The sequence below is a fragment of the Rhododendron vialii genome, chromosome 12a, assembly GCF_030253575.1.
Source record: "Rhododendron vialii isolate Sample 1 chromosome 12a, ASM3025357v1".
In the NCBI taxonomy this organism is placed as follows: domain Eukaryota; kingdom Viridiplantae; phylum Streptophyta; class Magnoliopsida; order Ericales; family Ericaceae; genus Rhododendron; species Rhododendron vialii.
In genome coordinates, this window is record NC_080568.1 from 23,730,703 (window position 1) to 23,749,641 (window position 18,939).

Below are 18,939 nucleotides of genomic sequence, written 5' to 3' on the forward strand. Positions count from 1 at the left end.
GATGACTTGGATCTAATGTGAGGTAGTAAAAATATGAACAGTCCGTTGCTCGAATTAAAATCCGAGCCGTCAATTGCCGAGATGAACGGCCGGATCGGCCGCTTGGTAGCTTTCCCGGGTAAATTGGGAGGCTGCATTACATGCTCCTCCCTTTTTGCTTGGTTACTTTGAAGATGTGAAAAAGATTGTTACTAACCAAACATATACATGAAATGACTGTGCATGTTGTCCCCACTTGGGCCGTCCGCGCTCAGTAACGAACGGTTCAAATTTCATCTTAGTCGGCACCTAAGATTTGTTCAGCCATAATGAAACGATGGATCCAGATGAGGAACTTGGGGACAGTATGCACCCCGCGTTCCACATACATACACATTAATCTCTTCTTTTAAACCTTCTTTATTGTCTATTGCACGTACAATGAGTTTACCAAAAAAAAGCTGACGGTAGAGATGCCTTGAAAACTTTATCTTTTCAAGGGAGGGAAAAGGTGTCGAGTGCAGACTGCAGAGTGTAGGCCCCAAATAATGACATTAACAACTCAAGTGAGAGATTCCTTTGGCAGTGCCAGAGGCACGGATATTGGCATTTTTTGGGTATTTTGCTTTTCCCTCTTTTCCCTTGCTTCTCCCCTGTCCCCTCCCGCTCAAAATTTTAAATAGAGGTAAAGAACTCTGTAGCGGTAGGTAGCAGAAGTGGGGGTAACGAATGATACGTAACAGTAATCGAATGGTGACGATCGTAAAATTTTTGAAAACGGCCAATATGCAATGTAACCAATATTTAAATCCTTGCTCCCACCTTCATACTCGCTTTCCTTCTTCTTGGAGAGGTGTTTACAGTACTTTTCTTTTGGGCCCGTTTCTTTTCTTTTCGATATTCCACCGTTTGACTTCCCTTATACCGCACTTGCATTTTCAGTAGGCTCCACTACTGATGGGTATGTTGGGGTGGTGAGAATTGTTCTTGGGCAGTGAGCTATCTTGGTTTTAGAGACCATTTTTTTGGGTGTGCTAATTTACTCGAAATATTCCGGGATTTGGGTTTTGTGTGGAGGTTTTTGATTATTTTAACTATTTCGAAGGGGTTTGAGACTTTTATAGCTTGGAGTGGGAGAAAGTAAGAAGTAGCAAAGGGGAAGAGAAGAGCAATGGCAGGTGGTCATGGAGGTGGTGGAGGAGGAGGAGGAGCTGCACCGCCGCCCAAGCAGGATGAGTTGCAGCCTCATCCTGCCAAAGATCAGCTTCCCAGTGTTTCTTACTGCATTACCAGTCCTCCTCCTTGGCGTCAGTTTCCCTCATTCCCTTCCTCCTTAATTTCCTCATTCCATGTCCACCTATACCTATATGTATAATGTACGTCATGATGGCATACAAATAGAAATCTACAGAACCCTTTCTTGAAACCACTGCTTTAGAGCATTTTTTCTTTTTTGCTCCATATAAATTTTGTCCAACTATTAATACCATAGGAACAAAACCCTTCAGATATTGCCAACAACTCTAGGGCGACTTCATCCCCACGCGCAAACGTGTGAAACGGTTGTGTGAGGGGTTGTAGGAATTAGTCTAAAGTGTGTGCAAGTCTGGGACACCCTACTTTACAAAAAAAAAAACCTTCAGATATTTTGGTTGTTCTTGCGAGCTGGTTTATATGGGAATGTGTTCAAGCTATTTACTTGTTTCTCTGTATGGAGAAAGTAAATCATGTGTTTTTTTATGATTCTGGTTGCAACTGGTAGGCTTTCCAGAACCCTGTTGGACCCATTCATCATATTCTTGTTTTTCTTGAAGCAGCATTTGTGATTGTGTGGGTAGATTTTGATGCTATTGTTGTTCTAAACTGTGGGCTTGTTCATAAATGCAGCCGAGGCTATACTACTTGGATTCCAGCACTACCTTGTGATGCTAGGGACCACAGTTCTGATTCCCTCCTCTCTGGTTCCCCAGATGGGAGGAGGAAATGTAAGGCTAATATCAATCTCGCACCAATATATAATTATACTTATTCAAGTTTTGTTATATGAACATGCCCAAAAATTAGCTCCTCATCAGTCAATCGATTATTGGTTCTTCGCAGGAAGAGAAAGCGAAGGTGATTCAGACGCTACTGTTTGTTGCTGGTTTGAACACATTGACTCAGACATTGTTTGGAACCAGATTACCTGCTGTGATTGGAGGGTCTTACACCTTTGTTCCAACGACACTTTCGATTGTCTTGGCTGGTCGATACAATGGAATTTTAGATCCTGTTGAGGTAGCTTGATCAACTCAAACAAATTTCATGTCGGAACGTCTACAAAATTATGTAACATTTCATCCCTTTTTCTGTGATGCTTTTGCAGAAATTTGAGAAGATAATGCGAGGTATCCAGGGAGCCCTTATTATGGCCTCAACTCTTCAGATTGTCATTGGTTTTAGTGGCCTTTGGCGTAATGTCACAAGGTTGGTTCAGCCCTTCTTAGGGGTAGTTCTACTGATTTGCTCAATTCATACGGTGATTGATAGCCAAAAACAACGAAGAAAAAGTCAAAATCCAATTATGCAATCATTTGTACTATTTTGGTTGTCACTTAAGGAATCTTTTATCATGGTTTCTTGCCATCTCTCTGTATCTACTTCATTGTATTCAATATTCTCAACGCGTTTTAGGTTCTTGAGTCCACTATCTGCTGCTCCTTTGGTAGCTTTGACGGGCTTTGGGCTCTATGAGTTTGGATTTCCTCTGGTATGTGATTCCTTTGCAATGGAAAAGTTCATCTCATACACCTTACTATTAACTTTTCTCGTCTTTATTATTGGATTCTCACAGTGGTGTTCACTTTCGGGATGTGTAGCTTACAAAATGCGTGGAAATTGGACTGCCCCAGCTCATCTTTCTAGTTATCTTTTCACAGGTAACTTGTTATTAAAATCCAGTCGGTGTTTTACCATAATCTGCATATTCTACTACATTAATGGTTGTGTTTAACATCAACTCGCTTACTGGTATCACTTGTCTCGATGTTTTATGCAGTATATACCTCATTTGATAAGTGGAGATAGGCATATCTTTGATCGCTTTGCTGTTATATTTTCTGTAATCATCGTGTGGATCTATGCTCACCTACTCACTGTGGGCGGTGCGTACAAGAATGCACCACCAAAGACACAATTAAGCTGCCGAACAGATCGTGCTGGAATCATAAGTGCAGCTCCATGGTAAGGCTGAATCGGCTGATAGTTCTCTTCAACCCAGATAGCATCTCCTTCTGATGTTCAATTTAGTCTTGAGTTGTGGTCATGTGTTGATTGAAATTTTACTGATTGAACCGGAAAATGCTTGTTACTAACCCACTTCACCTAGAAAGTTAGTCTAAGTGCTTGAAGTGGTAGTGATAATGAGATGTTCTCCCAAATATTTATTCTCTGTTTGGTTATTGTGTCAGAATCAGTTTTCTACAACAATTTCCAGAAAGCTTGTTTCGTTGATTTACTTCGAACTTGTTTTTGAGAATTTTTTTGGAAAATAAACTGCTTATACGAGAACACAAAAAGATCTTCCTAAATTCTCGAAACCATAGTTTCTCCTGAACACTGATGTTGTATGAAAACATTGAAATTGACACTGAAAGAACGACACAAAAAACAAACTGACATGAAGTGATTTTTACTATCCTGACTTATATTGATTCATTGGTGTGCTGCCATTCATTATTCACCTCTGAAGTTCTTGTTAGTTGCTTGCAGGATAAGGGTCCCATATCCATTTCAATGGGGAGCTCCAACATTTGATGCTGGAGAAGCTTTTGCTATGATGGCTGCTTCTTTTGTCGCTCTTGTTGAGGTTTTTTGACTGCTACCCTAGTGCTTATGAACTAAATATGAGTTCCTCATTGGTTATTCGGATTGTTTCTCCTTAATCCATCTGCCTATCACCTTTCTACTGCCATTTTCCTTCTTAAGCCATCTGCTTTTGCATGCTTTAGTCAGGGAGCAGAAGTTTGTTCTGTTACGTGCGTGAGATGTGTTAAAAGGTCAAGAAGAGATTCTAGAATTCATTTTCTAGTACTTAGGTGTAGAATACTCTTCAGACATGCTTGATATATTTCAGTGATGTGTAATTCTATTGAGTATATGTTTTCTTGACATAGTTCAAAAACTGTTGACAGTCCACTGGTGCCTTCATTGCTGTCTCAAGGTATGCGAGTGCAACTCCTTTGCCACCTTCTATTCTCAGCCGTGGTGTAGGTTGGCAGGTAAGGGAACAACTAATTGGCTGTGTACAGTTTTTTCCTAGTTAACAACCTAGCTATGATTAAAGAGGAAATCGCCAAAGAAAATAGGTTATACTCAGATAATGCTTCAGTAGGAAAAAAAAGTACAATGAGTAGTGTTTTCTCCATTTTCATAGTTACCAGGGTGGTAATTTTAAACATTCTAATTTAATCACTTTTCTTTGTCCAAGGGAGTAGGCATATTGTTCTCTGGGTTATTTGGAACCGGGAATGGATCATCCGTGTCTATGTAAGATTCTAACACCGAAAACCTCTGTACTTAGAAAACATTATCTGTCAATCGTGTATCGAATTTCCTTTATTAGATTAACCTGAGAACCTTGCTTTTTTCTCAACCAGTGAAAATGCTGGTTTGCTTGCATTGACACGAGTTGGCAGCCGTAGAGTCGTGCAAATATCTGCTGGTTTCATGATTTTCTTTTCCATACTTGGTAACTTATTCACTCCCTAACCACTCCATTGCCGCATAAAATTTGATCCTAGCATATAACATAAATTGCTTTTCCAGGGAAATTTGGGGCGGTCTTTGCTTCAATTCCGGCGCCAATTATTGCAGCTTTGTATTGTCTTTTCTTCGCTTACGTAGGTATGTTACAAGCCCTTCTTCTTCAAAACATTATTTGAGTCATGAGTGATCTATCTCTTTAAGTTCAATAATCTCTCTCTGTCTGAAATTACGCATCGCTAGGAGCTGGAGGTCTCAGTTTCCTACAGTTTTGTAACTTAAACAGCTTCAGAACAAAGTTCATACTGGGATTCTCAATTTTCATGGGCTTATCAATACCACAGTATTTCAACGAGTACACAGCAGTTAAGGGTTATGGCCCTGTCCACACCGGAGCAAGATGGGTATTTCCCCTGAACCCTTATAATAGTCTGTATTTGGATACTCAATATTCATATCCAAAACTACTGCATTTTTTACTTAGACTACTTCGAAACAAAACCATTTCGAACCCAAAAAAGAGAGAGACAATAATGCCATAAGAAGCAGTCGGAATGTTGCTTTTACATGGTTATTTTTCATTTTTCTGGCTTCAAAACGACGTTTGTTTTCATGTAGTTTAAGTTTGTTTTCAAGTGATCTAAGTGAACATGACATACTTTTTAATTCATGTAGCATTCGCATAAGCAATTTTTGTGTAGAGGATCTCAAAACATTAAACAACACAGTCCTAGACTCCTACCTTCAATCATCCTATTAGAGCTACTAGTATTTCTTGATTTTAGCCCCACCTAAGATTGCACCTTGTTTGGCAGTTCAATGATATGATCAACGTGCCGTTTTCATCAGAGCCATTTGTTGCTGGTTTATTGGCACTATTCCTAGATGTCACCTTGCAGCGGAAAGTCAGCGCAACCAGGAAGGACCGGGGGATGCCTTGGTGGGACCGGTTCCGATCATTCAAGACAGATACGAGGAGTGATGAATTCTATTCGCTGCCCTTCAATCTCAACAAGTTCTTCCCATCTGTGTAATTTCGGGTCTTGGGAAATCAAACATAGGCTTATGATCGAGTCATGGAGTTATGTCCCCAAATAGCTCATTGGTGGTATTGCACTTTATTATTGCATTCTTTTTGCAGCTTTATCGTCCTTTTTCCACATGTCAAACTTGGGTTTGTGAGCCGGCCGGCGGGCGCAATGAGACCCACTTGATCACACTTGAGAGTCGGTGATTTGATACAATATGTATGACAGTATTAGCTTTGAAGTCTTATTTTTGTTTTGTATGAGAAGAATATCTTCAGAGGTTGGTTTCAAGCCTCATCTATATCGTTTACCTAACACCGCATTTACATATTGGAGTGAATCATTTCATTCATTGGATTGTCTATAGGTCCTGAACTAAAACGTGTATCAATTGGTCACCTGGTCCTTAAAGGGCTGTAGGCAGTACTACTAGTACATTTGGCCCAACTCTCTGCCAGGTCTCCAAGGAAGCTGACTTTTCATGTGGTAAAATCGAAAAGTCTGAGGAAACCGATGGCAGCCACCGACTGTACCTGTGTGACCGGCGGAGCCCACTACGGAATCCTTACGGACGATTCAAGCTGTTCAATAATTTTTTATTTTATCATTCAGATTCCGAATTTGTGAAAAAAATGAAAAATTGGATCAAGCACCTGCACATATCAGATTGAGCTGATTTTTCATTGGCTTGCTCGGTTTTTTTTAAAATTATTGAACTACTCAAATCATCTGTGCAAAGCCTAGAGTGGGCCCTGCGTGGCTGTCGATACGCCTGGTCGGTGGCTGCCGTCGGTTTCCGCGGCCAGTAAAATATGGGTTAGCCTTCGTACGAATTAGACAAAAATATGTACGCTTACAGAAAAAAAAACTGTGTTTCGTTGGGATTGAAGAAGAAGAAGAAGAGAAAAAAAGGAATTCTCTCTTTCTATTCACGTGATTCTATTCTAGACTTGATCTCTCCTCTCCTCTCTCTCTCATTCTGCGGATGTGGGTTGAGATTTGAGATCATCTCTCACCCTCGAATGAGTTTATCCCCTCTTCCTCTATTCTTGGGTTGACCCACCATCAATCTGCGGTGTATCTAGAGCTCCAGTACCGTCCGACAGCTTCCAGAGGTAACGGTGGTGGAGATCCACCAATAGTGGTACCGGTACCAGTGACGATAACCGACAACGACAACAGCAGCAAAACGACCGTCTTGGTGCTTTTTGCTTGATGTGCGGATTTGCTTCTTCCAAAATTCAGCCTTGAATGGACTTGTGGTTTTCCTCTATTATTACTGTTTTTTTTTTTTTTTTTTTGCAGATTTTATATATTTTTTTTTCCTGTTGTTTTTTTAGTTTTTTCGGACTAGTAGTGTCCTTTATACTTATTTTTATTATAAATGCAATATGCTTCTGCTTCGTAAAGAAAAAAAGAAACTGAAGAAGGAATTTACGATTAATCTCGATCATATAATTAAGAATCCAATTGTCGCGTCATTGATTAGTTATTCGAGCCCCTATATATAGTTGTTACCCCGTCAAAAACAAAGTCTACGTACATGGCTAAACAGGAGGGACGTTAGTAATTAGCAATCAGGCAAAATCAAATTTATGACAAGCGAAACATTTGAAATGGACTGACGGAATGAAAAGATGTTTCTGTGAACTATTACGATTTCGCTGTTGCTAAGTAACTCTCAAAAGGCCAAGGCAGCCCAGTGAGTGATGTGACATAATCCAAATCACACAACGGGTGGCACGTTGACCATCCACAACTCATCGTGTCGACTTCTGATCAATCTCAAAATCAAAAAACACTCCTACCTGTAATTCAAGATCAAAATGGGGGACAATATTAACGAAATTTGCGCTTCGTGCAAACGGACCAATCACAAACATATAGTACCAGCTATGAGCTTGCTATTACCAGTTTGTAAAATATGATTGCTGAGAAGACTCTTCTAAATTAAACAATTACTAATGGAGAAGACGACTCTCCATCAGCTGTACCAAGAACTAGCTAGCTGATATAAACCAATACGCTTTGAACCTACCAGCCATTCGATCAGTTGATCTCATCAAAGCTTTGGCCTTCTAAGACCCCGTTTGTTAACCCCCTCCAGCTTTGGGATCGGACTAACAATCCCAATAGCTTCCTAATCCCTTGTTTGGTAACCCAAAATTACTTTGGACTATGAATCCTATGGGATTAGCAAGTTAGCGATACCCCTTGAGACTTGGTATTCATAGTCCAATCTCAATCCCTTCCCATTATCAATTTCTTCTATTAATCAAATCCTATCATCTAATCTTATCTCAAACAAACATGATATTAATAATCTCATCATCCAATCTCATTTCAAACAAATATACTTATTACTAATCCCTTCTCATTATCAATACCAATCCTAATCCTATCTCTTTACGAATCTCACACATCTTATATCAAACGGGGGTAAAAGAAGTCTTAATTAGCTTGCCCAAGCAAATTTGATTTTGTCTTCCATATTCCACGGATTTGCTAAATCAGCTCAAAATTACACGACAAATATGTACATGCAGATTGTGTGGCCGGCATTCTCTTTGCACAGGGATAGGGTACTCGTGAAAAGAGGACGGGTGGGGATCCTCTTGCCTTGGCAGCCTATATTTGTTGGTTTCTTTGGGAAGGGAGGAATGACTGTGGCTTTCTAGTATGACCCGTATGGGAGCCCCATGTCATTTTCGAAAAGGCTTAATTTTGGTTCATGGGAAGAATATTTTTCTACACGTGACAAGAGAAGGGGCAGAGATGGCACGGCCAGATCGGAGTTGACTCAACATTACTGGCAACCTCCGGCTACTGGGACCATTAAAATCGATGTTGACTGTGCGATGGACTAGCAGAATGGCAAGGCGGGTGTGGGTGTGGTCGCTCGAGATTCGGAGGGGAAAGTGATTGGCGCTGTCATGCATGCACTCTGTTAATGGGATTCTCTCTCTCCGCGGGTTATTGCAGCATTGGGTTTCCGTTTGGCGTTAACAACAGTAGTGGCATGGAATCTTACTAACATTGTGGTGGAAGGCGATGCGAAACAAGTGGTTCAAGCTTTGGATGGCAGGGCGACGTATGCGGATTGTGACACCATTGTTATGGATTGCATCAAGCTAGCTTGTATCTTCTTTTTTCGTCATGAGATTTTTTCTCATATTAAGCGTGACTGTAACAGGGTCGCCTGTTTAGTGGCGAAGCGCTCCCTGGTAGATGTTAGGATGGAGAACTGTGGGAGGTTGTTCCCTTGTGGCTCTCAGCCTTAACTTTTGAGGACTCACAGGCCTCTGATATTATCCATCAATAAAACCGACGGGGTACTTTTTGTGTCAAAAAAAAAATTATGTACATTTTTTTTTAAAAATAACCAAAATATTTGACCTAATTCTGGGGTCCTGAAAGTAGCCCCAATATTTGACTTACGTGAGATTCAAACTAGCGATCTTTTGAAGATTAAGTCATTTAGTTACTTTCACATGCTCACGTGGCGAAACTCCTAGGGTTAGATCGTTGACAATATTGCGGGGACGTAGTCTGCATTATCATTCGAGGGGACCAAACTTATGGAATTTTTATGGGAAAAAACAAAACAAAATTCTCGTTTTCAAATAATCTTTGCTTGCTGGGTAGTCCTATGGTACACACTCCTTATTAGGGGGTGTACCATATGCACCATGATTTTAAACCTTTGGATTTAAAAGTGAATAATCCGAACAACTCATATATTAAATCAATTAATAAAATGAAAAAATGGCTTGGCAGGTAATAGGTTATTCTCGTTTCCTTAACTCTCTCTTCCTCTCCCTCATTTGTAAAATACTGCAAATTATATAATATAACCATGATTGTTATGACAACACAAAAAATTGTTATTTTCTTACCACAATGTCCGTACCAAAAGAACATTTAGAATTGTACATTCAATATAATTGATATAAAACCAATTTCTCTGTTATAACTGAATGTACGGTTGACTTGCAACCGCGACATAATAATAACAATCAAAATCATTGATTTCGTTATATTTGTTGAAAAAATAATCCACGTAATTTTTTGGCTCGATAAGGTTTAGAAAGCCCTTTCATTGGCACCCAAATTCAATAGTAAAATGATTTTTTTTCTCTGATTAAGGGTCTAATGATAAACGATCAACTTCATTCTTGTATCTGGATACATTGAATTTTTTCGATTATGCAGTTGTCGATATCTAATTTTGGTAACAATGCTGAATATCGTATGACTTGATATTCTAACAGTTATGATCGATCATTCTAAAAATATAATCGCTAATGACGTTTAGTTATGGTATGGTATTTTGCCAATTATAACTATCGTTAACTGAATATTCTAATTGAATTTTTTTATACGACTCGTTGTGGGTATGAAAATGTTAATTTATGATGTTGTCATGACAAATTTGATTATATTACTAAATTTATTGTTTGGTATTTTGTTAATTTAACTATCGTTAACTGAACATTCCGATTGAATTTTTTTCATACGACACGTTGGGGGTTTGAAAACGTCAATTTATGGTATTGTCATAACAAATTTGGTTATATTACTGAATTTGTGGTATGATATTTTGCTAATTATAACTATCATTAATTGAACATTTCAATTGAATTTTTTTATACGACACGTTATGGGTATAAAAACGTCAATTTATGGTGTTGTCATAACAAATTTGGTTATATTACTGAGTTTGTGGTTTGGTATTTTGCTAATTATAACTATCGTTAACTGAACATTCCGATTGAATTTTTTTTATATGACACGTTATGGGTATGAAAACGTCAATTTATGGTGTTGTCATAATAAATTTGATTATATTACTGAATTTGTGGAATTTTGGTCTTATTACAAAATATTTTAATCAATTTCCTTTGCTATGACAGTTGCAGGCATGAAAATGTCAAGTTATGGTATTGTCATAACAATTATGATTTGTTATATAATTTGTAGTATTTAAATATGTTTTCTTTTGATACAACACGTTGTGGTAAGAAAATGACAATTTTAGATGTTATCATAACAAATTTGGTTATTTTACTGAATTTGTGGTATTTTACACATGTATTTTGTTTGGGTATAACAATTATTGATTCTGGTATGACATATTTTGATTTTGTTACGTAATATCATACGTGTTAAAGAATTTTTAGTACGACTCATTGTGGTAAGATAATGCCAATTTATGGTGTTGTCATAACATTTATGGGTAACATTATTTAATTTGTGATATTGTATACATATATTTGGTTGGGGTACAAGTATTATGGTTTTTAGTACGAATAATTATGGTTACATAACAATAATATTTTTTAACTATGGGTAACTTACTAATGATATGTTCAACAAGTAAATTTTAAAGTAGAAGTCGTAACTAGCATAAAAAATATGCATTAGAAAACCAAAAATTGTCATAATGAAAATCACAAATTGTCATAATTTAGACATACGGTATATCTTTTGTACCATAGCTTTCTCCTTGCTGGTATGTCGTACATTCGTTAAAATTACTTTGTTCTTTTCTTCGTAAACCCGAAATACTGAGATACTAATATGTGGACCAGTACTGAGTGAAATTAATTAGGACAATAAATTCAAAGAACATGGTAAGATTACGTGAATTGAGGACTAGACTTAGTTTCTTCAAATGTTTGCACGTCAATTTACTAATGAAATTAAATTCTTAGCGCCTCAAGTGGAAACATAACGGTTTTTCGCTACCAATTGTAGGCTCCATCGTGTGTTTATGGCAGTAATTTGAATCGTTTAAATTTTAGGATCTTGAAATCTGAATAAAAAAAAATGAAAGATTGGATCGTGTATGTAAATATTGAATTTCGGATTGAGCTGATTTTCCACAAACCCATTGGTTTTTAAAAAAAATTACATGGAGACCCCCTCATCTATACGTTTTGGACACGAACTCCCCCTAACCTTTAAAAACATCCACAGACACCCCCTCATGTATTACCGTTACCCAAGTTAACCCCTTCCGTTGGATTGCTGTTTGTTTCAATGGCACATGCCAGTGCTTTTGGCCTTTTGAGACAAAAAAATACCCTTAAAACTCCATCCTTCTCCAGAATCCTCAACAAAACTTCCCAATACCGACCCTTCGCTCCGGCCTGCATTCGCTGCGTTATCAACTCCTTCGGCACCATGATTGCTGACGAGATGATGTTACCCATGGCGCCGGCGGTAGAAGGGATCAACACGGATGGGTAATTTGGACAATGGTATTTTTGTCTCTCCAAACCGGATAACAGGCCACCGCCGTGGCAAGGTCGGCGTCTTCGAGGGAGTGGACGGCAGCGAGGACGTCAGGGTGGCGGAACACCAACGAAGAAGATCCCAACCGTTCCCTTGACCATCGGATCTGTATCAAAAGGAATCAAACCCCCAACTAAGGGTCATCATTTAGCCTGAAGGCCTACGACCCGCCCAAAGCCTGCCCGGCCCAAGTTCGTAAAACAGGCAGGCTAGCCCGGCTCGTAGTTTGTAATGGGCGGGCTCGGGCCTATGAATTTTTACTCGGCTCGCCCGTAGGCCTGGCCCGTGGTACCCGCCCAAAAGCCCGCCAACAGGCCCGCCTATTAGCCCAAAATCTCACAAAACCCTTTCTTTTTTCCCTTGGTTTAGTTTTGCCCAAGGAAATTTAAGCCCGCCCGTTGGCCCGCCGGCCCGCCAATTGGGCTAGTCCGTGGGCCGGGGTTGGGCTTCAATTTATGGTAGGTAACCTGGCCCGCCAAAAGAAAAAGCCAGATCGGCCCGGCCCGTGGGCAGGCTTGGGCAGCGGCTATGATGACCCTTACCCCCAGCCAAATCCTCAACCAAATAAACCAGCCCGGCCCGGCCCGATGATGACCCTTACCCCCAGCCAAATCCTTAACCAAATAAACCACATCATGAACCACTTCCAATCCGTCAAGCACAAGCGTAGCATTAACATATGACGAACCCCTAGCCTTAATCTCCCTGCCATACGACGTCACAAACCCCAACTCTCGGCCGTTGTAGCCGATGGACACAACGAGGGACGAGTATCAGAGGGAGAAAAAGTCGCGGTTGAAGACTCATAGGGTTAGAGAGAGAGAGAGGTGAGGGGAGGGGAGGACTGGATGAAATTGATTCGGCAACCCTCCCAAATCATCAACGAGGTACCTCTTCCCCGAATTATCAGTCTCTTCCCCGTTTGCTAGGTACTGTAGCACTCGCCTCTCTCTCTCTCTCTCTCTCTCTCTCTCTCTCTCTCTCTCTGTATATGTGTGTTGTGTCGAAATTTGAATGGTTTGTCTTAGATTTGTGATTGTATGGGTTTGGCGATTTTCTAGCGAGAATGTGCGAAGGTATGGGTTGAATTGGCGGTTTTTGTATGTGATTGTGTGGATGTCAATTTGTGATTGTATGTCAATTTGTAAGGGTTAACCAAGATTAAAAAAAATTGTAAGGGTTTGATGTGCTTGGCTTGCACCAGTGGTTTAGATGGGTTCAATTTGTGGGTTTAGTTTTTTGAGTTGATTTCGGTTTGCAATTTTTTTATCTGAGTGTTATTATAACAAGGGTATATTTGTGTGAGTGTTATTATGACAAGGGTATCTTTGTCATTTCAGCCATTCCGTTAACCGAATTTGTGATTTTTTAGTTTCAAGTAGATGAGGGGGTGTCTGTGGGCGTTTTTAAAGGTTAGAGGGGTGTTTGTGTCCAAAACGTATAGATGAGGGGGTCTTTGTATAATTTTACCAAAAAATAATCAAACGAATCGGATCATCTGTGCAGAACCGAAATAGATCCCGCATGCCTGTCGATACCCCATCGGTATTCAATCCATCGGTACCAATAGTAGAACCCTAGGAATAAAGCTCAAAACTCCGAGATTGCGGTCAATATGATTAGAGAGAGAATGCCCTCCTCCAAATTTGCCTTCGAAGGCCCCGGTCAAAACCTGTCTATTGTACCGATCAAATTGCATTAATGGTGCATAGATCGGTGCACGCATGGGTTTGCATTCGGATCTCGTACGGATAATTCAAATCGTTCATCAATTTTCAAATATTTTTTACATGTATGTACTAGTGAAAAATCAGTTCAATCAAATAGTTAAGAATGTTTGATTCAATGTACCAATTTTTCATTCAAAATACCAGATTTAGATTTTGAATAAAAAATTGGTACATTAGATCAAGACTTTTTCATTATCTGATTGAACTGAATTTTCAAGGAACTGAGCCACTCAAAAAAATATTTTTAAATTAATTAACTGTTCAAAATATTACTGTGAAACCTGTAAGTGGGCTCCGCACACCAATCATTACACGTCAGTGCACTTCTCGTCCGGTCACATAGGATTTTCGTGGTGAAAGAGTACAAAAAGCTCTGATGATGGTGGCAAATTGCAGCATCCCTAACGGAACCGCACGCTCTGCCCCTATTTGCATATTTCTGGGAGAAAATCTTTTTTACGACAGAGCCGTAAATAATTGTTTACAGAGCCAATCGCAATGTCCACAACACTGACGATTTGGATGTTCATGAAACTTTTCCGAATAAAAGAGTTAAAATTTTTTCCAAAAAAAATTCATTTCAAATGAATGACTGAAATCGCGTTACTCCGTGAACAATCTATTTACTATTTACCGTTGCTCTTTGAATAAGTCTATCTCTTGTCCTGAAGTATTACAAATGCGCCAGGTCAGCTGGCCAGGTCAAGGGAACCCGCCCAGTGACCCCACCCCAATGGCCCCCAAACCCTCCCCTAGGGTTAATTTTGTTTTTCAAAGTTGATGGGATTATGATTGTAAATTAGTTGAATGCCATCAACCATAATGATTCTTCTGCTTTGCTTCTAAGTGATGATTACAGGGGCATTACTAATCTTTAATTAGAAGAATAAGTTTTGGAGCTGATTACCAATGAGTTGACCATATGATTGCCTACAAAAGTTTCAACATTCAACCTAATAATACACAACTACGGTATATGTCATGTCATGTGCTATAAAGCCAGGGACTTATTTCGGAAAACTAGGCACAAAAAACTCTATAATATAATAAGCATGCGTTTAAATACAAGTATCTATTCAATTTATAATGCTTATTAAGTCGGACAAGGCCAAAATCCTAATTCTACCGCCGGTTGGGCCCAGTCTCACTTCACATAATATAGGCCCTGTTCGGTTTAGATTTTGAGAAAAGTTTTTGAAAGTAATGAGTAAAAAAGATAAAAAAAAAAAATTATTGAAGACCGTACTCAGAAATTTTAAAACCCCGAAATGAATAGTGTGTGTTTTATTCGGAAGAGTTCCACTAAAAAAGGCAGGTTTTCAAGTAATGATTATCTCAGCCGTTTAAGCCTCTGCAGTGTGTACCATCTCTTATCTTTGACTATTGATGAATCACTCCAACCCTATGTTGTGTGACAAAAGTACTCTTCAATATATAAACCTCCTATAGTGCTTCTTTCTTTTCTCTTTATATACTCTCTCATTTTGTGTATCCTTGTGTTGACTAATGATGGTGAGCTTGAAACCTACGTTGAAGAACGATGACCAATTAATGATTCTACTAAACCTACCATGACGATTTGTTGTTTATTGATAGTTGTTGTTTCGAGAGGTAGTAGAGATTTTTGAGCACATTTTTTAGAATATCCGGAGCCGCCACGGCCAACAAAAGATACTAGGCCAGTGTGTCTACATGTATGGGGATTACACAATGTGTCCTTCACAAAACTTAATTATCACATTCCAACGTACCGACGACTTCACTAATTGCTTCTGTGAAATTTTTAAACAAATGATCTAATATAGAACAATCATGCTTAGTAGGGAATAGCCTCAATACATTTAAAAGGACTACAGCAAACTTTAATTTAACTACTAGCCACTTGACTAGTCTGTTCAAGCTTTCCGTATGAAATTTGGCCAGCTATTTTACGTATATGATAGTATGATTTAGCTAGTACATTGCCCTTAAAATTAGTTTTCCACAGTCTAACTCTGTCCAATGTCTCTTAACATTGTCTTTTCGACCAAAGAAGACATGATTTATTTGTTTTGTCCATTTTATCTTTCGGCTCTTCTTTTATATAATTCTTCTTTTGTATCCTCTTGTGTTCGATTCTCAACCACAACCTTACAATAATAAACCTTACGTGTGTACATGGATTCTCTCAAGCAACTGTCCAAGACAATCCAACAATTTGGCCACAATGCATGAGACTCTTAGCGGTCAAGGTTTTTCAGAAGACCCACGTTGTGAGATAGCTTCCGCAACTGTCCGGGGTGGATATCGGAGAGGGGATTCATTTGCTAACCTAAACTACATTTTTAAGTATACTACATAATGAGAACATACTCACTAGCTTGTTTATTTGAAACAGGGTCAAAGAGCTCTGTTGTGTGAATATTTTTCCTTTTCCCAAAAAGGATAGAAATAATGCCAAGTCTTCATCAAAATTCTCCTTGATCATTTGGAAAAAAAAAAGAGTAATTGAAGACATTCTGTATTAAAACCTGAAGTGGTGTTTCTTGTATTATTAGAGGGGAAGAATGTGGAGAAAGCAACTTCACTTCATTGTCAATAATCCATAACCCCACACAAAAGTTTGCCCCTGAAATTAAAAGCTTATTTTGATTGGATAGATGCCACAACTTTAATATCACAAAAAGCTAGGTTATGTATATAAAACACCTAACTATATAGGCTGCCCCAACAAGGTACACGATATGAACGACAAGGCAAAGTTTGAATCCCCACTTCCTATATTCAATCTTTTTTTTTTGGTACAGGCCTCAAAATTAATCACATCAAATTTTTTTTTATAACTCAGGTATTCAGACCAGCTTACTCTCACCTCGACTAGTTTCACCGTAGGAAATATTTCTGATAAAATTGAGCGCCTATAAATTGATAAAATCACGATCATCGAGCACCTTCTGTGGTCAATTTATGCGTCCCCAATCATTTAAAGCTATTGGAAGGCCTCACACCATTGGCCATAAGAAGTTAAGAGCCCCTTCCTTGAATAATATCAACGGCTGTAGTCCCCTACATGAGTCATGTTTGGACAACTAGTAGAGTCCATTTCATCATTCAATACCCGAACCCACAGTCCCCAACACCTTCACATGGGTTACATAATAGACTCCAATTTATTAGGGAATGTGTTTTTTTAATAAAAATGTAAAAGGCCAAGTGTTTTTTTAAAACATGTGAATCACAGAAGAAGATCTTCAAAATTGGTACGTAAGCACAGAGAGAGCTTCAAGGTTCAGATGGATATAAAATAGTCCAAGCTCTTCTGTACGATTATCGTTTGTTTCTCTCTTTAACTTGTTCAAATCTTTGTTTTGCTAACCAGGTGTCCGGACCAGCTTGTGGGTGCGCGCATCTCTCGATAAATCCGGGGCACCGATTCCATCGTCCACTAGCGGGGCCTCCATTTAAAATCAGAGCAAAGCTCTGTATGGATCACTAGCTAGCACCAAAGGAGTTGTTATATAAGTATCTAAGAAGTTTCGAATCTCAAGCCTTGACCACTATACTAAGGGCCTGTTTGATAAAACTGAAAACTGAAACTGAATGCTGAAAAATTAAGTACTGAAAGTTAAATGCTAAATTTTTTAAGTTGAAAAGCTATTTGGTAAACATATTAAGTACTGAATTAAAAAAAAAATTAATTTTAGTTCCGATTCTCTCTTAATCTACTAATGGTCACAATGTACTTATAATAATGGTGGAATGGTGATTGTGGTGGTGTGTTGGTGGTGATGGAGTGGTGGCGGCAGTGGTGGTGGTGGTGTTGGAGTGCTGGCGATAGTGATGTAATGGTGGTAGTGGAGTAATGGTGATGTAACGGTGGCAGTGAGTGGCGGTGGCGGTGGAGTGATGGTGTAATGGTGACAGTGAATGGTGTCGATGGAGTGATAGTTGTGCAATGGTGGCATTGTGGTGGCGGCGGTGGAGACGACGGTGTGGTAGTGGTGGTGGCAGTGTGGTAATGGTGGTGGTGGTGATGGAGTAATAGGGGAGTGCTGGTGGTGGCGAAGTGGTGGTGGTGGTGATGGTAAAGGTGGTGAAGTGGTGGTAGTATGGTAATTAAATGCAAGTACATAAAAATTCAGCTAGAATTAAGTAGCTCAAAACTACTTATTTTTTTTCAACTTTTTAGCCTATATTTTAAGTAGCACTTAATTTGTTAAACAATGTATAATGTCATTATCAAACTTACTGAATTACTATTACTTAATTGATTCAGTTTTAAGTGCTGAATTTAAATTATCAAACAAGCCTTAAGCCAACCTCTAATCCGGGGGGCCAATCCTACCGTCCACTAGCGGGAGCCCCATTTAAAGTCAGAGCGAGCTCTGTATGAACTAGCCTCAAAATAGTTAATAGCACCTAAAAAGTTTTCGAATCAGAAGCCTTGACCTCTAAAACCAACCCCTCGTGGGTAACTTCTTCAAATCTTTGCTCAAAACCCAATAGTAATTATAAAGAAAGAGATAAATATATACAAGGAACATTTTGTACAGAGATTGCTGTTTCTCTCGACTTTTTTGACCTAGGGTTCGACACCATGAGGGGGGGAATTGGTGAACTTCATTAACAGCTGATTAATTTTGGCTGCTGATTTTGTAATTCCCTTTTTTGTTAACGTCACTCCCCTGCAAGTGTATTTTTGATGTAAAAATACACTTATAGAGAAGTGACGTTAAAAGAAAAGGGAGTCGCAAAATCATTTCCCTTAATTTTCCTCCAACATGCAGATTTGATTAACTGCCGCCTTTGGTGTTTATTGTCCTTATTGGTTGTGCTATTAATTTATCAGGAGTGGATTATCAAATGGTTAATTTTTGTTAAAAGAAGTTATATAGAAGCAATCATCTTTGGACAAATACAAGTCATATGCGCCAGATGTCACATTGAATTACTAATTAAAACATGCTATATAGTGATGGAGCTAGAGATGCACTATATAGCCTGAAATTAACATCAGCAGGCAACCTCAAAAAAAAAAAAAAAAAACAAATAAATAAAGATGGATTTGCTAGTCACTGCTAAATAATTCGCAAAATATGTATGCAGAGGCACAAAACCAATGGACTCATTTTTTTTCCCTTTTCGTAAGTAGTTTTCTTAAAATTGATCAGTATCTTTTTCCT

The 18,939-nt window shown here is 38.9% G+C and overlaps 1 protein-coding gene across 1 annotated transcript; it reads left to right on the forward strand.

Annotated features, from left to right (window-relative positions):
- The first annotated feature begins 811 nt into the window (after positions 1-811).
- LOC131310097 (nucleobase-ascorbate transporter 7-like) lies at positions 812-6,051 on the forward strand. The gene is made up of 14 exons (XM_058336908.1): positions 812-1,286; positions 1,867-1,964; positions 2,080-2,256; positions 2,345-2,445; positions 2,653-2,728; positions 2,838-2,897; positions 3,017-3,201; positions 3,730-3,826; positions 4,152-4,238; positions 4,448-4,506; positions 4,617-4,708; positions 4,786-4,863; positions 4,966-5,126; positions 5,538-6,051. The coding sequence occupies exons 1-14, from the start codon at positions 1,151-1,153 to the stop codon at positions 5,754-5,756; spliced, it is 1,626 nt and encodes a 541-aa protein (XP_058192891.1). The 5' UTR covers positions 812-1,150; the 3' UTR covers positions 5,757-6,051.
- Positions 6,052-18,939: the final 12,888 nt, after the last annotated feature.